Genomic DNA, 22,948 nt, shown 5'->3' with positions numbered 1-22,948 from the left:
AAATATATTAATAAACTTTATTCCAATTCTGGGCAGCAAGAAGCCGCTGGAAAGACGGGACATGGACTGTGTGGAGAGGACATTGACTGATTAATAGTGATGAGCGAACGTGCTTGGATAAGGTGTTATCTGAGCATGCTCGGGTGCTGAGTGTCTTTGGCATGCTGGAATACTATGTCCGACTCCGTGCGGCTCATGGCTGTTCAACAGCTGCAACACATACATGGATTGCCTGATTGTTAGGAAATCCCTACATATGTTACAGCTGTCGAACCGCCGCGAGACATGCAGCCGCGGGGAGCAGGACATAGTATTCAAGCACGCCGAAGACACTCGGTTAGCACCCGAGCATGCTCAGATAACACCTTATCCCAGCACGTTCGCTCATCACTACTGATTATCTATAATTTATTATAAAATAATAATTAATTTACCTCGTTCTATCATTTGGAATAAAGATGGCTAAACCAGTCATTATCCATTAACGCACCAGGCTGGCCTGATAACATTTTATGAAAAAAAAAAAAAAAATCACGTTAGAGTTCATCATGTTCCATTCTCTCTCGGGAGGAAATCCAGCGATTTACAACAACCTCCTGCAAAAAGAAAAGAACAGTTATAAGACGCAATACAGGACAGGTAATAGACACAAAGTACTATGAGGACCGCCTGCGGGCACGGGGATGGCAGCTGTATTCACCACTCTTAGGCTAGCGTCACATTTTCATTTCTGTGATAGTGACTAGTGATGAGTGAGTACACTCGTTGCTCGGGTTTTTCAGAGTATGCTCGGGTGTCCTCCACGTACTTTGGCGTGCTCTGAGATTTAGTTTCTTTCGCTATGTCTGCATGATTTGCGACTGCTGGACAGGCTGAATACATGTGAGGAATGCCTGTTTGTTAGGGAATCCCCACATGTAGTCAGCCTGTCTACAAGTCGCAAATCCTGCAGCTGAGACGACTAAAACTAAATCTCCGAGCACGCCAAGATACTCGGAGGTCACCCGAGCAACGAGTATACTCGCTCATCACTAATAGTGACACAAAAATTATTGAGGGGATCATCATAGAAATGCACGGTGGCATTAAGTCGTTAAACGGCAGCGATGCTGTTAGAGGTGTATATTGGCTGTATAATACAGCTAGCGTCTATTCTTTGTGGAGCAGGCACAGCTCCTGAGCCCGCTCCACACACCAACTCAATGACTAATATACAGATATGAACCCTCTACATATATCCTATTAGGTCATACAGAGAAGGGAATCTCTTGGTCATGACCCCGCTATGAGCTCTCACTAGGGCGCACATTTCCCATCTATTGATTATAATGGGCCTCATGTCATTGGGAAGCATTTTCCAGAGCGGACTTGGCCCCTATAAAAGTCATCTCTACAGTGCAGATTTCATTTGACAATGGTGCGCCCTTGGTGGGCAAAATGCTTGGCGCATCGTTCCGCCTCTTCAGTTACCATCCTATGCGCTAATGTCGGCAACGCTCGATTTGGAGTGCTGCTTGAATTGCGCACACTGACACTGCAAGAATTGAGAGTGCGCAGTGTCAGTGCGGCTTGCTGCACCCAGAATCACACAGTAGTCAGGGCGGTGAGCGAGCACCAACGCTGACACGGCGTGTTCTCGCCTCCTGCAGTGTCAGTGTGTGCGGGGCTGAGGACTGTAACCGAGGCAGGAAATCAGTAACATCTGCTCGACAAGTGTCGTTAATTCCCCTATATGAACATATAAGTGGGTAAAGTGGAGTGCTGAGGGTGGCAGACTCCTTTTAAAATATTTGAATAAAAGTTATACTTTATTAAATCATGATTATAACATTATAAATGAAATGAATTGTACACATCATAAGCTGTACATTGGATCACAGTGTATGAACCGTTATAAGCACCACTGTGATCCACTAGATCCCTAGTGATAGATCTCAGAATATAAATGATATCCAGCTAATGACCCTCCAATAATGCTGGTATTCAATGTATAATGGACACTAAAGGACCGCGATGTCAGAAAGGTTATCTCTATCCCCATGATGTACACACATGGGTTATGATGTGCAGCAGTGACACATTATTGTATTCATGAAGCGTGTAATCAGCAGCTGTAATTACAGAATATACCTAATCGCTATATGCCTAAAATCTCCAACTGGCCCACAGATGTCAATTAAGGAGATCATGGCATTGCCTTTACAGCGAAGCTGCACTATCAACGCTGCAAACCGGGGCCAATTACCTGGCCGTAGCGCTAAGAGTATTTGCCAATGCCGACCGTCCCCGACCGCTACGCGGTATAAATCACGGAGATCATCGGCACGGCACCTCAGAGCGCTCTGCCTGTCAGACTGCCACACATTGGAGCGGATCAGAATACGCCGCTCTCTTATTAGTGTGTCTCACAGAGGGCGGTGCGTGCTGCCAGCGCTAGCCGCTATCAATTCCACATGTCTCGTATCAGGAGATCATGTGATCGTGAGGTAAGCGCGCAGCCCCTGAATCCCTAAGACCAGGTCTCGATCGGAGATCTGGCAGGGCTGCGAGTAACACTGGCTTTATGGTAAGTGCCATATTATGCTGAGACCATTGCAACTAGGGATTTGAGTCCCTGACTCGCGTTTCGCTGGGAAAAAACCGGCTTTCTCTAAGGGCAGGATCGGCCACATGGAGAGTGCAAGTTTTAGATTTAGTTGATTATCATTAAGGATATCAACAAATTGTCTCAGATGTTCTTCATCATGTGTGTATATCATGGGGATATGGATAACAGTTCTGGCCAATTCATAATCAGACATCTCGGTCCTTTACTGTCCGTTATACACTGAATACCAGCATTACTGGAGGGTCATTAGCAGGATATCATTTATATTATATATTCTGAGATCTATCATTAGGGATCTAGTGGATCACAGTGGTGCTGATAATATAGCGGTTCATACACTGTGATCCAATGTACAGCTTATCATGTGTGTACAATTCATTTATCATTTTATGATCAGGATTTAATAAAGTATAACTTTTATTCAAAGAAAAAAAAAAATCGGCACACCAACCCGTAAAAAATACAAAATTATATTCAGCTATTCAAGTCATGTTAAAATGTGAGAAAACAAGCCGACGCGTTTCTGGTGCGCTAGAAGCATCTTAGTCATGACCCAAGCATGCTCAGATAACACCTTATCCCAGCACGCTCTCTCGTCGCTAGCAGTAACCCATGATTGTAAACCAGCTCATCGACTTGCCTGAACTCTAAACCCTTTTATACACTCGGGGGAGCTCAGATCCTCTTCTGTGACGCCGGGAGGTTTCATTAGATAACAGATCAGCAGCTCCTGTAAAGACAGAACGAGGTCGACATTGCGCTCACTTTGTAAATGACAGAACCGCTGTTACAATGGCAAACACATGAAATGTTCTGACCCAGGGCTTCCAGGTCACATCATCTATCGGTGGATACATCATTTTTTTCCACGCCAGCTGATTTTATAAAAACAGTTTTACTGAAAATAGAGATTGTTTTTTTCATATTATATCTAAGTTATAGAACACCCATCAACTATTAACATATGACGTTATTACACAGCGGGTTACTTCTTACCTTAGAAACATTCATGGTCGTCCTGTTGAGACCAGATAAGGACCTCCAAGTCAGGGGCCGCACAGGAGGACCCTCAGAGTTCTCATCAACAAGCTCTACAATCACCGAGTAACTGTCAGGAGGCGAGAACAAGGATCACTCTCCACATCAATCACAAAGCTTCTTGCTTTTGCAATTTTGTGTTTTTCCTTCCTTTCTTCCAAGAGCCATAACTTTTATTTACTTTTCCTATTTGTTTTTGCTCGGCGTGGCCATACAAGAACTTGCTTTTTGTGGGGCGAGTTGTATCATCTCCTATACTGAACTTACCAAACTTAACTAGTTTTATTATTATTATTATTGCAGTAATTTAAGAAAAAAATCTGAAAGTAAAAAAAAAATAAATGTGTTTGCTTTGCCAGTTTCTGGGACTTATATAGTTATAGATTTCAATTGACCTATTTTCTAATGTGTTGATCGCTTTTTGTTGCAATTTTTGGAGGAGGTGGTGACCGAGAATATTGGTATTTTGATTTTTTTTCCTTTATCAAGTTAAATAATTTTATGTTCTGACAGATTGAACTTTTACAGACGCAGAGGTACCGAATATTAATTTATTTTTTAAGGAAAAGGGGATGATTCATATTTTTATTAATTTTTTCACTTTTTCTTTATCTTACTTTCACTGTCTTTGTTAGGGCACTTGAACCCTCGATCGTTTGATCGTATGTACTATATACTTCAGTTCTAGTAGATGGGCTTCACAGGGGTACCAAGATGGTGTTTATGACCCCCACACGGTAAACCACCGGCGCCCTGCGATCGCTTCGCGGAGCCAATGGGCGCTCAAATGAGACAAAATGAAATCTAGAAGCACAAAACCCAAGACTTAAGCCTGTTAATGTTACGTAATGAAAGGTGCATATGCTGATTACATTACAATTTCAATAACATGCACCAACCTGGCATGGTAGAACGGAGGTCCCTTACGATACAGCACTGAAAAACAAAACAAAATTCGGATATTTAACAGAAGCAGAAAAAATAAATACATAAACAAAGGAACAAGAATTGGGAAATCAGTTTTCTGGAATGCTGAGCAACCTGTGGGATATAAGACTTGGCAATCTTGGCTGTCAAATTTAACAACTACCCTGAGCCCCATGTTAGAAACTGCTGCAATCCAAGTGATACGTTTTTCTATAGCGCCATGTATATGTAGCGGAGATATAAGGTTTACAATGCACGTGCCGGACCTTATTGCACTGCTGGACCATGAGCCATTACATCGAACTAAAAGGCAATGGGAAAAATACAGGTCACCTATAGAAAGGTGCGCGATTGACTTACACAGGTCAGTCCCATACTTCAGTCCCACTTTGGGCACCCAGCCCTTACATCGGAAGTGGTGATATGCCATATAACGGGTCTGGAAGTTTTCCTGTGCTGAACTAAACACTTCCCACAGTTTTACTATAGTTAAAGGTTCCTAGGAAAAAAAAAAAAAACAACAAATGACATTAATACTAAATGGTGTAATAGGGTTAAATGCTGGATTTCTAGATTATACAGGTATATGCTGGACAGTAAATCACAGTAAACCAAAGAGACTTTCTTTCACGCAGCACCTGCATTTAATGGGTTATTTCCATCCTCATATATGGGTATAGTCAGATAGTACTTGTAAAGACAAGCAGTTTCGCAATTTACGGCTTGTTAAAATTTTCAGCCGTTCTTGAGATACGAACACTTCTTTTGCTTGCAGCTCGTGGTCTTGGAGACCGACCACCGCTGCTAGACAGCAGAACCTGAGCAGTGCTTACAAGCACCAAGATCGCTAGCCTTCAGTACTGTGCTTACGGGCTAGATAGCAGCGGTGGTCGGTCTCCTAGGCAACGAGCTGTAAACAAGAGAAAAGGTTAATATCTCAAGAACGGCAACAGATTATAATAAGAAGTAAATTGCAAAAGTGCTTGTTTTTACAAGCTGTCACACAACTCCCATCTAGGAACAAGGAAATAACCCTTTCATAGAGTAAAATACACTACAAACTATAGCAAATCACATTATTCTGAATTCTCCACTATTCCTGTATTTTCTCCAGTGATAACAGATAATGGGAAAGTGGTCGAGGCACAGCAGAACCTCAAATATCCTTACTTATAGGACTCCAGATTAGCAATTCTGTGGTCGGGGTTACAGGGTAATCTAGCTAGAAGTAATAGGAGTGAATGGAGAAAGCATCGTTTCAGCAAAACTTTTCTGCTGCATATAGGACATTTCTCACAAAGGTCTGAAAGCCGAGAGCTTTATAGAAATGTTAAGAGATCCTTCCAACTCTCTCAACTCTCCTCTCCCTTCTCTCAATGTTCGAGAATGCAAGAGGTGAGAGTACATACACAGTAGATAAGTGGGGAAAGCATGTATAGTCTCATGGAGGGCAGAGAAAAAATGCTATAGAGAGGGAGAAAAGCACATGGTGAAGAAACAAATAAAGTACTGGAGCTGTGCTGATAAATAAAAACAAGTGACGATGAACAAAGCAGCACCTTGTATACACAGAGCTCACATCCAGCATGTACTACAGGGAGGGACACTCAGACGAGAAAAATCTGAAACTTGGAACAGGCTAAAAACAGCTAATCAGGGGGGCTGAAAATGAATAAAGGAATCACATTTGCAGGCTGCAATTTTATTACCTAAAAGGTAACCACTAACATATGTAAAAAAAACATGGATTTTTGTGAGTACTCACCGTAAAATCCTTTTCTCCGAGACGCTCATTGGGGGACACAGAGACTGTGGGTGTGTGCTTCTGCCGTCTGGAGGCTGACACTAAGTATACAAAAAAAGAGTTAGCTCCTCCTCCGCCGCATACACCCTCGCCCCCAGACCGGGCGTAACTCAGTTTAGTGCATAAGCAGTAGGAGAACGCGCCTTAAATTCAGGCAAGAAATTATACGTCTGGAAAAGGGACCACCCTGATCCTTACATAAGGATTTGTATAACTCAAAATAAGCAAAAGCCAACTGGCTAGTAGGGTGGGTGCTGTGTCCCCCAATGAGCGTCTCGGAGAAAAGGATTTTACGGTGAGTACTCACAAAAATCCATGTTTCTCCTTCGTCTCATTGGGGGACACAGAGACTGTGGGACGTTCTAAAGCAGTCCCTGGGCGGGATCTTAGCTCACCCAATCCATGCTATTTTGCGCCCCTGATTAGAGGTGCGCAACTGCTGCCTGGAGAATCTTTCTTCCCAGGCATGCATCCGAGGATGCCTGGGTATGTACGTTATAATGTTTGACAAACGTATGCAAGCTGGACCAGGTGGCTGCTTTGCACACCTGTTCCGCTGAAGCTTGGTGTCGCAGTGCCCATGAGGCACCCACTGCTCGAGCCGAGTGTGCCTTGATCCCTGCCGGAACCGGCGTGCCACTAATTTCATAAGATTCTTGGATCGTCAGGCGAACCCATCTGGCCAAAGTCGCTTTGGACGCAGCGAGCCCCTTCCGCCGCCCTTCTGGGATCACGAATAGAGAGTCTGTCCGGCGGAAAGGAGCTGTCCTTGTCACATACCTCCTAAGAGCTCTTACCAGATCCAAGGTGTGCAATGCCTTTTCTACCCTGTGCACCGGTGCCGGGCAAAACGAGGGTAAGACAATGTCTTCGTTGATATGGAATGCAGAGACAACCTTCGGCAAGAAGGGAGGAGCTGGCCTTAAAACTACCTTATCCTTATAAAAGGTCAGGAACGGCGGTTTACAAGATAAAGCCGCCAATTCCGAAACCCGTCTAATAGACGTAATAGCTACCAGAAAAACGACCTTCCTGGACAGGTAAGGTAAGGAAACCTCTTGTAACGGTTCGAAAGGAGCCTCTTGAAGGGCCCTGAGCACCAAGTTCAGGTCCCATGATTCCGTCGGCGCCTTATAGGGGGGTACTAAATGTGCGACCCCCTGCATAAACGTCCTAACCTGCCAGACCGAAGCGACCTTTCGTTGGAAAAGCACCGACAGAGCCAAGATCTGCGTTCTGAGCGAACTCGGAGCCAATCCTGCGTCCAGCCCTGCCTGCAGAAAAGCCAGTACGTTGGGGATCGAAAAAACCAGAGGAGCCACTCCGCGATCCCTACACCAACGGAAAAAAAACTTCCCAAGTCCGATGATATACTCTCGCCGAGGAAGGCTTTCGGGCACTCACCATCGTGGCTACCACATCGCGCCTGAATCCTGCCTGTGTTAACAGCCAAGATTCAATGGCCATGCCGTCAAACACAGGGCCCCTAAGTTCGGATGGTAGATCGGCCCTTGGGACAGCAAGTCCGGGCGATCTGGGAGACGCCAGGGTACGTCCACCACTAGCTGAACCAGATCTGCATACCAGGCCCGCCGAGGCCAGTCTGGGGCCAGCAGAATTGCTGGAACCTTCTCTCTCCTTAACTTCCTGATGACTCTTGGAAGGAGAGGTAGCGGGGGGAACAAGTACGGGAGACGAAACTGGCTCCACGGAAGCACCAGAGCGTCTGCTGCGATTGCCTGTGGGTCGAGGGATCGAGCGACGAACCTTTGTACTTTGGCGTTCTCTCTGGATGCCATAAGGTCCACGTCCGGTGTCCCCCACCGTTGGCAGATCTGTTGAAAAACCTCGGGGTGCAGGGACCATTCCCCTGCCGCGACCCTCTGTCGGCTGAGGAAATCTGCCGCCCAGTTTTCGACTCCCGGAATGTGCACCGCTGAGATTACCACGCGGTTCTTCTCTGCCCAACGCAGTACCAGCCCGACCTCGCGCATGGCTGCCTGGCTGCGCGTGCCCCCTTGATGGTTGACATATGCTACTGCTGTAGCATTGTCCGACTGAATGCGCACCGGCCGGTGTCTCAGAAAACACTGGAAATGTTGCAGGGCCAATCGTATTGCCCGTATCTCCAGAATGTTGATCGGGAGAATTATCTCCTGACTGGACCACCGCCCCTGGGCTGTGTGACTCTGGAAAACTGCTCCCCAACCATGCAGGCTTGCATCGGTCGTCACCACTAACCACTGCTCCGGGGGAAAAGGTTTCCCCTGGACCAGGGACGAGTCGCGAGTCCACCACCGGAGTGAATGTCGGACCAGCGGAGACAACTTGCACCGATGACTGAGAGAAAGCAGCCTCCGGTCCCATGCAGACAAGAGCGCATGCTGAAGCGGACGGAGATGGAACTGGGCAAACGGGATTGCCTCCATCGCCGCCACCATTCTGCCCAACACACTCATGCCGTACCAGATGGGTCTGGTGCCCGGCTGCAGAAGGTTGCGTACTCCTTGCTTGATTTTTTGCGCCTTGTCCTGAGGGAGGATCACCAGCCCCCGGGAGGTATCGAAAATCATGCCTAGGAACACGATTCTTTGGGCTGGAACCAAGGACGACTTGCTCCGATTGATTAACCAGCCTAGACGGGCCAGGGTATCCAGCGTGATACTGACATTCTCCTGGCACGCCTGAAACGACGGCCCCTTTACCAACAGGTCGTCCAGGTAAGGTAGTACCGTTATGCCCCGAGCATGCAGGATGGCCATAACCACCGCCATTATCTTCGTAAAGACTCTGGGAGCAGTGGCCAGACCGAAAGGCAGAGCAACAAATTGAAAATGTCGCCCTCCGATCGCAAAACGCAGGAACCTCTGGTGTGGAGGAAAAATCGGAATGTGCAGATATGCATCCTGCACATCGATCGAGGCCAGGAACTCCCCTGGATCCATGGCTGCAATGACCGAACGGAGGGATTCCATCCGGAACCGCCTGACTCTGATGAATTTGTTCAGGATTTTTAGATCTAGTACTGGCCTTACTGTCCCGTCTCTTTTGGGGACCGAAAACAGGTTGGAGTAAAAACCTTGTGTCTCTTCGCTTTTCGGCACTGGGACAATGACCCCGTTGCGCTGTAGCGTCATTATGGCCTGTAACAAACCCTCTGCCTGCGATCCTGTTCCGGAAAACCGGGAATGAAAGAATCGCCGTGGCGGGAGTCCGACAAACTCTATCTTGTACCCGGACGATATCAGTTCTGCCACCCAGGCGCCGCGTGCCACTGCGACCCAAACGTGGCTGAACTTTAGTAGGCGTCCGCCCACCCTGTCGTCCGTAGGTACGAAGCGCCTCGAGTCATTTTGCTGGAGGCTTTTGGGATCTGGCCCCCCTCGTTCTGGGCAAACGGCCTCGGCCTCTGCCCAGCGGATTGGCTCTGTAAGAGATTTGCCTTTCCCTAATCTGACCATCATTTGCGGAGGTGGATGCTCTGGCCGAAGTCCCCCTCCAGGGGTTACGAAAGGGCCGAAAACGCCTCTGTGTCTGCCTGAATGCTGGCCAAGTCCTCTGCTGCGGGAGGAAACTACTCCTCCCCCCCGTGGCTTCTGAGATAAGCTTATCAAGCTTCTCACCGAACAACCGATTGCCCTGAAAAGGCAATGAGGTCAAGGATTTTTTGGAGATAGAATCCGCTTTCCATAATCTCAGCCATAATGCTCGCCTAACGGCGATTGCATTTGCTGCTGCCACAGCAGAACACTCGGCCGCGTCCAGAGAGGCGCTGACGAGAAAATTACTTGCCCCTGATATCTGATTTGTAACCTCCAAGACCTCCGCAGGCAGATCTCTGTCCTGGAGGGCATTATGCAGAGCGTCTGCCCATGAAACCATGGCCTTAGCCACCCAAGTAGCCGCAAAGGAGGGGGCCAGGGCCGACCCCGCTGCCTCATACACTGAGCGGGCAAGCCCCTCTATAAGGCGATCAGTTGGGTCCTTGATAGAAGAACCGCTGGGTATCGACAATAGTGATCTTGACGCTAAACGTGATACCGGTGGGTCCACTACTGGCGACTCCACCCATCCTTTATGGAGTTCAGGAAGAAACGGATACTTCGCTTGCAGCGCTTTTTGCATTGCAAAACGCTTATCCGGGTGTTCCCTATGTTTCTGGACTAGCTCCTCGAACTCCGGATGTGTGGCAAACCTTCTATGCGGTCGCCTGGTCTTCTTGAAGGAGACCTTGTGACCTGAGGCCGTGGACACATCGTCCTCGATCTCTAAAGTCTGGTTGACTGCCTCAATGAGGCTGTCCACCGAGTCTTGGTATCCCAGGCTTTCTGGATTCCAGGCCTCCTCTCCCTCCTCCTCGCCCTCATCCTGCTCGCTTCCCGAGCTCGGCGACGGGGAACGAGATGCCCTAATACCCGCCGCCGAAACCCCAGAGGGTCCGGCCGACGGGGAACGAGCTCTTTTGCTAAGAGCTTGTCTGGTGCTGGAGCGGCCTCTAACGGTCGGAGGGTCCTGAGACGTGGACGAGCTGTCTTCCGCTGGCAGACCACCATCCTTGTCCCTGCCCGGGCCTCGAAGAGACTCAATTGCCCTTGTAAGGGACATCATAGAGTGTGATAAAGACACCACCCATTCTGGGGGGTCCTGACTTCTGGGCTCTGCAACAATGGGGGGCTCCTGGGCTCGCTCCGACTCGCAGGCTTCACAAAATTTATCTGGCTGCGCCTTAGGCAGCCTGACCCCACAGGAAACGCAAACAGCATATAGGAAAGAATGAGCTTTCCCTTTGCCAGACATATTGCAGGGTAGGGTAGGAGGAGGAGGATAACCCCTTCCTTGACCACTAGTGCGGCACTCGAAACGGGGTTGCACTCACCCACCGGTAATGTCCACCTTGCGTCTCTTCCACGGGGCGTGCGGCGTTACTCGCCGGGGCACTTGCGGCGCACTCCGGGAGATAGGCGGCGGCTTCCGGCCGCACTTTGCGAGGAAAAGAGGAGAGGGAGGGGGGCGGAGCTCCCCGGTGTCTGTGCGCGCCCGCCGCTCTCCGCCCCCGGAAGTTAGTGGGCGGGACTTCCGGCTACCCCCGGAAGTCGGCGGGCGCGCGGAACTCCGGACCTTCCCATACAGCGGGGACCGCGGCCGCCGCTGGCCGCACTACACGTGCGGCGTTCGAGGGAGGAGGGCGGGAGCTCCCCGGTAACTGAGCGCGCCTGCCGCTCTCCGCCCCCGGAAGTTAGTGGGCGGGGCTTCCGGCTACCCCCGGAAGTCGGCCGGCGGGCGGGCGCTCGGGCCTCACCACACAGCGCGGCCGCCGACGGGGCTCTGGCTACACTCCACGCCCATCAACAAGAGAGGTGAGCCGGGCCTCCCCCCTGTGGCTTCTGCGCCGTGGGCTTGTGGTGCTCTCAACCCCATCCCTGCCAGCCCGACCTGACCGGGAGGGGGAGGCTACTGCACCAGTCTTCGACGCTTCGCTCCCTTGGCTCACCTGCGCCTCCAGGACCACCCCTGGTGTCCTACCTAGGGGTGGTCGGGGCATTAATGCATTCCCACGTTGCAGGAGAGTAACAACGTGGAGGATCACTCACACGTGCTCGCCCGCTGGGGTTCATGGGGAACCGAATCCTTTTATCAGGATGCGTTGCCACCTCTTTAGAAAAATAACAAAGAAAAATAGTTGTCTGGGGAAAAGTCCCAGATGTGTCCCTCGGTGCGGGAGAGAAAACACGTGGAGGGCTACTCACACATGGTCGCCCGTTGATGATTTGGGGAGATCGGACCCTCTCTATAGGATCCGTCGCCCCTATCTTATCTTCATAGAAAGAGACCAAAAAAAAAAAAAAAAAATCTAGTCTGGAGCTCCAGACTGCGTGTGCCTCCATCAGACACTAAGCAAAAAACTGAGTTACGCCCGGTCTGGGGGCGAGGGTGTATGCGGCGGAGGAGGAGCTAACTCTTTTTTTGTATACTTAGTGTCAGCCTCCAGACGGCAGAAGCACACACCCACAGTCTCTGTGTCCCCCAATGAGACGAAGGAGAAAATATTTTTATGTGAAAGGTCCATAGCCTTTAAAGAAAACATCTGGATAAATTGACACACTGGGAGGAATTGATGATAAAGAGCAGTGTTACTTCACTGGAGTAAAAACTGCCTAATTTAGTGAGAGGCCATTGACTAAAAAATATTTGCACGATAAATGACATTTTCTAGTAAAATAATCACGAATATGGTGCATGTAAAAATGTGCAACTTTTTGCTTGTGTTACACCAGAAAACTGTTTTTGAGGGAATGATGAAGGCCCAACAGTAGATGAAACACAGTGGAGGGGAACAGGAGTTGTACTAAATAGTAACGATGATGATAAATCCCCCCTCGGATTTTTCTCTGGAGTGTTGTGTACATCTAAGACCACCTCAACGCATCTTACCTTTTGAGACGTGATGGACAGGCACCCCAAGGCATATACTAAGAAGAAGGCCTAAAAGACAGTGTGTGAAGAAAAGACTGAGTAATGTAAATGTGCTATGATTCTACATGAAGCACGGGAGGGAATGAAACTCTTACTTCTTCATGGCTCAACTGTAAATACTCCAAAATTCTGAACGGATTCCGGCGGCAGACTAACTGCAACGTCTTCACTTCCTAAATTTGTAAACATTAAAATGGGAGCAAATCAATGTGTATAGTTAGAGAGCAACCTTTGGAAAGTTATGAAGTTTTGTGCTATACTTCACTACCTTATTATTATTCCTCCTGCTTTCCCATCAGATCGCACCCGGTCCAATATTATGCTACGGGGCACAAGTCTGATTTAGCGTCTGTCAATCAGATGCGAGACATGCAGCCGTGGGGACTCGAGCATTTCTTTTATTTGTAAACACGCCGAAAATACTCAAATAAGACCCGCGCGTGCTGGGATAACACCTTATCTGAGCACGCTCGCTGATCACTAGAGAAGAGCTCTAATCTAAAACTTATCCAAGCTACATCTTGAAACCTTCACCGATTTTCGAAATGAAGGGTCCACTGCCCGGATTTAGCACTGTGTGTAAGAGCGGATGTGAGGGCCTATAGGAGGCCTGTACGTGGTAAAATGTAATCACAGGACAAGGATTGTCCACACAACAAAGCTAGAGATTCAAGAAGATTTTTACGAACTGGTTCGTGGACATGTGTATTTTCAGGGGTGACAAAAAAAGCTCAGCAGTGTATAGTGACAGGTCCACCGTGCACAACACTTACACCTCTGTCCTCCCCCATGTCTTCAGCCTCAGCTATAGTTTCCTCTTCTACCATGACGTACTCATGCCCCCTATCTTCCATTACGCTCGTCCCTTCAGGCTCAGTGTGAACAGTCTGTTTTTCAGGCTTACATCCACAGTGTATGATAAGGTCATCGTGCCTATGGCAGTGCATCTTCTCAAGAGCTTCTTTGCCTTGCTGAGTGGCGGTGTGATTGGCGCCGGGGTCGGAGCGATACTGGAACAAAGGATCATAATGAGAATCTCCTTCTCGAACTACGCAGTCTTTATTAGGAGACCCGGGTTGCAGCTCCTCTACGTTACCCTCCAAATTTACAGTCTCATCGTTTTCGCCTGGCAGATCAATAGTACTGGTGTAATCGCCAATTATCTTGCCGATTGACTTTGAGTCCATGTTCTGTCCTCTTAACAGCTCTTTGGCCCATTCTACATGATGCCGATACCTAAAAACATACAATCATTTTCCAAATTAATTATTAATAAACCAAAGGAAAAAAAAGAAATACAATCAAGGGATAAAAAAGTCACATAAACAAGTAATCTAAACCCGTGGCCGATGTGTATGATTTATGATTATCGGCTTTATTATAATCACCTTTTGTGCAAAATGCTGATCTGTAAGGTTGGATTTATTTTCCTCTTGACTATAAAGCTTTTTCCGATATTGTCTGCCTTCAGAATGTGATATAAGATTGTAATGCTTTCATCTAAACATAGACTAATACTATTACCAACACCAAAGAAACACCACAGTATATGTCCAAATAAAAATCAAATTTTATTGAAAATAAATATTCCTAAAAAATAATAATAACACAGAGTCTACAAGGCACAATAAGTGGAACACAATGACTGGGATAAATGACACTTTGACCAAAAAGAATGCCAAAATATAAAAGTCACTTTAAGTACACATTAAAGCCTAATTTACATCCTCTGATCAGTTCAGTATAAATAATGGCCGTACAAAAGGTGACTAATGATCTGGATTAATTAAAAAAAAAAAGAGAGCATTAATCTGATCTACAACTCATCATTGCATATTAAAAAATGCCAAAATTGGGTATCAAGGAGTAAACATATTACTTACAAATTTATCAACTCAGTCAGAGTGCTCCACCTCGCCCCAACGCACGTTTCGTTAGCTACTTCATCAAAAGGCCTCCAGTGTGGGACATTACTATAAAGTGTCATATCAGCGATCTGACAGGCGCTGCAGCAGGCTTTCTCAGCGCCTGCTCTCAGCAGGCACTGAGGAAGCTGCCTCCCTATAGGACCCGGAAGGCCCCCGCGGCCATATTGGATCGGGGGCCTGCAGGGAGGAGGCCCTCGGAACAGCGCAATCACATCGCTCTGTTCTGAGGGACTCAGGGAAGCACGCAGGGAGCCCCTCCCCGCGTGATTCTTCCCTGTGCTCACAGTACAGTGCGATCATGTTTGATCGCAGTGTGCCAGGGGTTAATGTGTCGGGGGCGGTCCATGACCTGGACACATAGCACTGGGTGTCAGCTGTGATAATCAGCTGACACCCGGCCGCAATAAGTGGCGCTCCCCCCGTGAGCGCCGACTATCCCATCCCCGGTCATACGGGCCCGGGTACCGTGGACGGGATAGTACGTCAGATGTCAGAAAGGGGTTAAAGTGATTTTGATTAAAAGAAAATGTCAAAACCATCCCACCGCATCAAGGTGACCATAATCAGGATGGTCCTTAGCTCTAGCATTAAAATCTTACCATATGTCAAATGAGATAACCGAATCAAGGCCGAGAGGACAGAGACCCCGACTAATGGACACCCAGCCATCAGGAGCTATATAAATGTGATGTCCAGCTCAAAAAAAAGGGAGGCCACCCCCTTATTTGCATAGAGCGCAAAAACTTGAAACAAGAACCTAAAGAAATGAACTGGAATATAAGTTGGTGTGCATTCAGCGTGTAGGCGCATGTTCACACTGGCCACTAAACAGACAAAACCTTGATGTGATGGGATGGCTTTTTCATTTTCTGATCACATTAACTAAGTGCCCAAACTTATTTTCATGTTGTTTATATCGCTCCCTGGGTGTCCATTAGTCGGGGTATCAGTCCTGCTCGACCCTTATTCACATTCATGTCATTTAACATATGGTAAAGATTTAATAACAGAGGTTAAGACCGTCCCGAATAGGGTCACCGTGACGTGGTGGGATGGCTTTTACTTTTTTTTTTTAGCAAAATCATGTTAACTAAGCATCCTATGTTATTTTCATGCACTATTACTATATATTCATTTATTGCAGGGTATTTTCTCATTTTGGTTTTATCTTAGGTTTTGTCTGCTTAGCGGCCAGTGTGAACACGCGCCTACATGTTGCATTTATACCAACTTACATTCCAGCTCACAGATGGAAAACGAGTAGGTGGCCAGATGGATTGAGCAGTTTGGCCACGCCAAGAGCGCACGGAGCGCCTTTGCCTGGGGTGAACAGTCTTTTTGTGAGGACAGACTCCTTAGACAGAGGACTGGATGGATTTGTGGTCCTGCATGCAACCCATTAGATCTATGGCCTAATTAAGGAGGTGACACAAAAGTCTCCCATCTTACTGATGGCGCTGGCTGCTTCACAATGTAAAGCAATGAACTTATGGCCAGAATATACTTACTTGATGGATGAAATAACTGGAAATTTAATTTTGGAATCTGCAAAAGAGAAACATAGTTTAGTGTTGGACTATTTTCCTGTATTTATCAGCACTGATCATGGATTTAGGGGCAAAAAATCCTTAAGGTCTCCATACACATCAGACAAAACATCCAATTTTGACCATAACGAATCATCGCTGGCTGCCTAGGTGAAATGAAAGAGTAGTCATTTTTGACCAATGGCCGACCGACGAACATTCGCCATTGTTATAAAGACCAAATCGACCATGTTGGATTTTTTCGCCCCAACACCCTCTGGATGTATTCTTGTGTAAAATAAACCAACAAGGTCAATGGAGTATAAGCCCAACCGTTCGTCAGCCCACATTTGTCCCATGTGTATGGGGCCTATCAGCGCTGACTCTCTGCACCCATTGTCTTTGCTGATGGATATATCAAGCTGCGGGTGATATTCACTTTACCTTTCCAGCGGCTTCTCAGCTCCTCCTGTGCAATGTTGTAATCTGGTCTACTGCGTGACAAAATCCCCTTCCCAAAATATCCCTGGAGACAAAAGGACAAAAATAACAATCCTTAATCCATGGTTAGGTTTGGTTCCGGTTTTCTGATGGGCTCGTTTTGAGGAGTCTAAAATGCAAGTCTATTATAACTTTACCTACAATGGTCGCCCCAAATTCCTGATTTCAGCCCAAAGGGAAAGGCTTAGCTAATAGTGATGAGCGAACGAGCTTGGATAAGGTGTTATCTGAGCATGCTCGGGTCCTAACCATGTGTCTTTGGTGTGATCGAATAAAATGTTCGAGTCACCGCGGCGGCATGTCTCACGGCTGTTCTACAGCTGCAAGACAGGCAGTGATTGCCTAACAAACCCCTTCCATTGTCTTCTGGTCTTATAGGGTGTGTGCAAATGGGAAGATAATGTGTCCCTCCGAGACCAAAAGGTGTATGGTTTTGTTCCAGGACCTTTCGGCCTAAAAGTACCTTCACACATCAGTCTGAAAAAAAAGGACAGATGATTTTTATCAGTGTGCAGGATCAAGTTCTCATTCATTTTTCGTGATTGGGTCCATTTTTATCACCCGTGTGTCATCAGTTTTTCTTACATGCAAACAAAAAACCATAAAACCCCCCAAAAAGCTGATGGCAGATTCTGAAGCGTCTCATAGCTTTAGGCAGTGAAATACACGCAGCAGACAGATGGCATTAAGGAGATTTTTTTTCATGGACCCATAGATTTTAATAAATTTGATTATCATGTCACATAAAAAAAAACTTTTTTCTTTTGGCCGACTATCGGTGCACAACATGTGAACATTCCCATAGACTATAAAGTGTACGTGTTATACCCATATAAGGCACGGTTAGAGGAAACACATGAGACATGGACGCGAAAATGGGGCCTTAGACTGCAAGTAAACTGTGACAAAAGCCGATGGGGAAAGCGGCAAGTGACGGGTTTTGTAGGAATTGAAAGATTTTGCGCTTTTATTTTTTGCCTACGGAATAATGAAGGTCAGGCGAGGGTCACAGGACGGTAAGGGTATGTTCCCACAGTCAGTAAACGCTGCGGGTTGGTACATCCGCACCGGCCAGATGTTACAGCATAGTGGATAGGATTTCACGAACTCCCATGCCCACTATGCGTGCATCGATGCCTGAGGATCACCCACGGAGACGGACAGGCGACGCGTCTTTCAAAACTGATGCATGTCCATTTACCTTGTGGAGAGGCGAGTCTCAGCAATATAAACCTCACCCGTACAATGTACAGGACGCAGTGAATCCGCACGGTTCAGGAATCACATGCGGAATCACCTGCATTCAATAGCCGGCAGCGGTTTGGACGCAGCTAACATGTAATGCATCCAAAGTGCTGAAAATTACTGACCGTGTGCACCCGGCCTAATATCTCTCATCCGAGAGAACCAGGCCTATTATGCGAATCACACTCTGATCAGAGCGTGACCAGAGGGTGACCACAGCGCGGTCAGAGCGTGATTAGAGCGCGGTCAGAGGGTGACGAGAGCGTGATCAGAGAGTACTCTGATTTTCTCAGATGAGACAATGTAAAAAATATGTCTCCATCTTCTCCATTTTGTGACTACTTGAAAATCGGACTGCACTCAGACATCATCCGAATGCAGTTCAATGATTCTCAAGCACTAATTTACTTCCATGGCCGAGTGCGATCAGAAAATCGCATGCAAATCGTGCAAGCTGCAATCTCTTCCTCGGACAGACTCTGAGGATAAAAACTGGACATGTGCAAAGCCGACTAGACTAACATTGGTCCTAGAACCATCTGATGTTCTGTCGGGTCCCACAGTCGTCTGCACCTGCCCTTACTTTGTATAAAATCTGACAGACCCAATTAAGTTGATAAATCTATAAAATGATCCAACAGTAAAAGAGAAGGTTAATTCTACCAATTACTCAGTGAATATGGTTGACAGAAGAGAAAAGCTCAGCAAGTTCATCCGAGGGATGGAAAATGACAAAGGGAAGAGGAACGTGCGCAACCGCAATGCATGATCCAGTCCGGCCCAAAAGAGCCGATCTTTTCCTCCTGATGCCGGTCGTCGGTCCACTGGATCAATCATTCAGAACTCCGACCTGATGTTATAGAAGATGAAAGCTGGGTGAGCACGGTGACATATGACGCGCAGCAGCAATTCTCACACCGGCCACGCGGCCAACAACATTTCCGCAGCTTGTCTGTAACTTGCTGTTGCGCGGATATTTTAGAGCCGAACCTCAAGCCAATCGCTGTCAAATGCCACCTGCATTGTCCTCTACGGCAAAACCGCTCACGTGCAACTCTGCGACCAGTGATGGAAGACGGGACACGTTTGGGGACATTTGTGACTGTCGCTGTCACGTTAGATCGCAGCGTGGCTCCACAGGAAAAGAGTCAGATGTAACACTGAGTGACATACATGGGGGTGCAGCAGTTAGACAGCTCGTGCTGCAGAGTCGGCTGTCAATCACAGGGCCTTGGTGGGCTTACAGCAGCCACTCACTGTATCGTAGGCAGTAGCCCCTCCGATCATCTCCCCTATGACTGAAAGCCGGCGGCTCCGGCAGCTGCACTTCCAGTACGGCGGCCTATAGTCTGTAGCCAGGCGTCATGATACGGCCACCTACGCTGTCCCCCAGGGTGTGACGGGTCTTACCTTCCCATACAGCAGCTCTATATCCTCTGTGCTCCTCACAATCACATTATTGTTAATAATCTCTCCCCTACAGATCCGGAAATCCTTCATGACACAATCATGAGCTAGCGGGATGGGAAAGGGGGATTCGTAGGACTCGTACACCTTCCTCTTCCTCCGAGGAGCGTGGAACGTGGCCTGAGACATGGCCGACCCTCTGCTGGTATAAGAGAAGGAGCATTGGACTATACGATAAAGAATACAGAAAGAGACAGACCGCCATATATCCCATCGCTAGATGTGCCCACGGCGCGGCTGCTGTGAATTCTCCCCCATAACACTGAGGCCACATCCACACATCTGACATTCACGGCCCAGGGACGGAGGGCGATGTCTGGACCCGCCGAGGGTCTCCCAAACCCAATGCCCCCCCTCCCAGTCTCCAGCTTCTCCTGACTACAAACCTACGACTAAGGCCTGTTTCACACTTCCGTTTTTTCAAATCCGTCAAAATCCGTTGTTTTCCGTAAAAAAACGGATCCGCCATTTTTTGCAGGATCCGTTTTTTTTTGTCCCATAGACTTCCATTACGGTTACCGCGGATCCGTCAAAAAAACGGATCCGTTTTTAAAAAACGGATCCGTTTGCATCAGTTTCCGTCAAAAAACGGAAACGGATCCGTTTGGCGGACACAAAAACGGAAGTGTGAAACAGGCCTAATGCTGACCCTATCACACTAGACTTATGGGGGCTGTCCGGGCACATGACACTGATGAGCCGTCCCTAGCTCCAATGTGTCGTGGCTGCTGCCGAGTCCTACCGGATAGGCCATGGACGGAATCTAAACCCGGAGAGCCCCTCTATAGCTTAGATCTGTGGAGATCAGGTGCAGGGGGCCGGCCGGCTGGTGGGCCGGCACTGAGTAGCCTGCAACACATTGAACTACATGGAAGCTGCAGAATTGTTTATACGACTAGTCCAATTTTTGGGGACAATAATATTTTTTTTTTCAACTTAAAGGGAACCTGTCATGTCAAAAAATGCTATTAACCTGCAGATAAGGGGTTAATCTGCCAGCCAATAGGGTTCTGAAGCTGCCCGCACTGAGATCATCACCGCAGGAAATTAACCTGTTTCCTCCTCTCAGGCTAGGGGTGCACATAGAAACTGACTGACAGCTCAGCATTAGAGCCGGCTGTCAGTCGGTCCGGTCACAGCTCTGTACTGAGCAGCGATGGAAGCTGCACCCATATGCTTGGGGAGAAATAACGCTCATTACCTCCTGGCTGAGGGGCTCTCAGTGCAGGTACAGGGCGCTATTAACCTGGAGATTAACCCCATATAGAAGGGGTAAGAGAGGTTTTTTTTTTTACATGACAGGTTCCCGTTAAGCGCATGTAACTGGATAAACATTGTTGCCCCCTTTTGCATTGTGCAGCCTGTTAGGGCTCGCTCACACCAGCCCAGCGTTACTCTATGGGGCAGCTCAGATCGGCCATTATTTTCTCATACCAATGCAGCAATAGGCAGCGAGACTCGGCTCCCGGGTACCCACAATAAGCCTGTGGGGGCGCGTGACACATCGGACTGCACTTGGATGTCATCAGAGTGCAGTGCTATTCTTACGGACGCCGGCAGCAGAGGAGATGGAGAAATTACTTTCTCTGTCTCCTCCGCACCTGTGCCGTGACAGGATCGGAGCACGGCGCACTGACCCTCGGCTCACGCTCGCAGCAGAGTCTGAGCCAAGTGTCATGGCTGCTAGGTATAATATGCCGTCTCCTACCATACTGGACACTGGAGACCCCGGGTGACCCCACATTTAGGAGCAGGCTGTGGTATAATGAGGGGGAGGCAGTGGAGAGACCCCTACTGATGTGATGACACCGAATTGCCCCAGACAACCAATCAGGCTCCACGTTTCATTTTTCCAGTCCAGGTTACGAGATAAAAGATTGACTCTGATTGGTTGTCTATGCCCTCTTAATACAAATACACAGAAATGTGTCTCCATCACATTCACACTACGGAGCTGCTGGTGACGACGTCGGTCAGTGCAGCCAGTGTGACCGCTGCTGACAGTCACTACTGTGAGTGACCAGACACCCGAAATATACCGTCCCGCTGTCACTCACCACAGAGACACTCAGGAAGCACCACGTGCTGCCACCCAGACCACGCCTACACGAGTCATGTGACCTTACCGTAATGTCTCTGCAGGAGACGCAGCCTCTGCCGTATTGTCTGGATTATACGCGCCTTCTGGGTGCCTTCCTCCCTTGTCCTGTATAATCTGTGAATTAGGAAAGCAGAGGCCCATGAAGGAGAGGAGAGACAGGCAGCAGAGCTAGCAGTAGAGAGCAATGCATAGAGCCTGACTAATGGCACACTGCAAAAACCTTTACCGGCCACTTGGAAACCATCAGCAAGTTGGCGGCTGACAGAATTGCTGCACTGAACCCTGAATAATCTCCTGTTTTCATTTTTGCGCTTTAACCCCTTCACGACAATATTTATTTTCAGTTTTGCGTTTTCGTTTTTCGCTCCCCTCCTTCCCAGAGCCATAACTTTCTTATTTTTCCGTCACTATGGCCGTGTGAGGGCTTGTTTTTTGCAGGACGAGTTGTACTTTTGAACAACACCATTGGTTTTACCATGTTGTGTACTGGAAAGTTTGAAAAAAAATCCAAGAGCGGTGAAATTGCAAAAAAAAAGTGCAATCCCACACTTGTTTTTTGTTTGGCTCTTTTGCTGGGTTCACTAAAGGCTAAAACTGACACCGGCCATTATGATTCTCCAGGTGATTACGAGTTCACAGACACCAAACATGTCTCGCTTCTCTCTTATCCAAGTGGTGGAAAAAAAAATACAAAGTCTAAAAAAAAAAAATAGCGCCATTTTCCGAGACCCGTAGCGTCTCCATTCCTCGCGATCTCGGATCAGGTGAGGGCTTATTTTTTGCGCGCCGAGCTGACGATTTTATTGATACCATCTTGTTACAGATACGATCTTTTGATCGCCCATTATTGCATTTTAAAATTGTGGTGACCAAAAAAACCTAATTCTGGTGTTTTGACTTTTTTTTCCCGCTACGCCGTTTAGCGATCAGGTTAATCCTTTTTATATTGATAGATCGGGAGATTCTGAACGCGGCGATAACTAATATGTGTAGGTTTGATTTTTTTTTTATTGTTTTATTTTGAATGGGGCGAGAGGGGGGTGATTTAAACTTTTATATATTTTTAATATTTTTAAAAACTTTTTTTTTACTTTTGTCATGCTTCAATAGCCTCCATAGGAGACTAGAAGCTGCCATAACCCGATCGGCTCTATATATGATCAGATCGCCTCTATATAGCAGGATTACTCACTTGCTATGAGCACCGGGCAATCTGGCACTGACAACCATAGAGGTCTGCTTGAGACCTCCAGTTGTCATGCCAACCCATGGTGACCATGCGAACACGTGATGGGGGTCACCGATGGGCGGATTTCCGGCGCAATTGCA

General features: G+C 47.6%; 1 protein-coding gene across 5 annotated transcripts; it reads right to left on the bottom strand.

The window, feature by feature from the left end:
* Nucleotides 1-3: 3 nt before the first annotated feature.
* Nucleotides 4-21,768, bottom strand: TSEN2 (tRNA splicing endonuclease subunit 2). 5 transcript variants are annotated; one of them, XM_073574258.1, is made up of 12 exons: nucleotides 21,645-21,768; nucleotides 19,462-19,660; nucleotides 16,750-16,831; nucleotides 16,288-16,324; nucleotides 13,625-14,087; nucleotides 12,947-13,024; nucleotides 12,810-12,860; nucleotides 4,934-5,072; nucleotides 4,546-4,582; nucleotides 3,605-3,716; nucleotides 3,249-3,338; nucleotides 4-596 (listed from the first exon to the last, which is right to left on the bottom strand). In XM_073574258.1, exons 1-12 carry the CDS (start codon nucleotides 21,758-21,760, stop codon nucleotides 537-539), a joined length of 1,464 nt encoding a protein of 487 aa, XP_073430359.1. In that variant the 5' UTR covers nucleotides 21,761-21,768; the 3' UTR covers nucleotides 4-536. The 5 variants fall into 5 exon arrangements, with proteins under 5 accessions (XP_073430359.1, XP_073430360.1, XP_073430363.1 ...); XM_073574259.1 differs by having other exon boundaries at nucleotides 19,462-19,657; nucleotides 21,645-21,761; XM_073574262.1 differs by having other exon boundaries at nucleotides 19,462-19,657; nucleotides 21,576-21,676.
* Nucleotides 21,769-22,948: the final 1,180 nt, after the last annotated feature.

Source organism: Dendrobates tinctorius, unplaced genomic scaffold (genome assembly GCF_039654945.1).
Source record: "Dendrobates tinctorius isolate UK_male_01 unplaced genomic scaffold, ASM3965494v1 ptg000038l, whole genome shotgun sequence".
NCBI classification, from domain to species: domain Eukaryota; kingdom Metazoa; phylum Chordata; class Amphibia; order Anura; family Dendrobatidae; genus Dendrobates; species Dendrobates tinctorius.
Note: the sequence above shows the minus strand (reverse complement) of the source record. Positions and strands in the feature narration are given on the sequence as shown.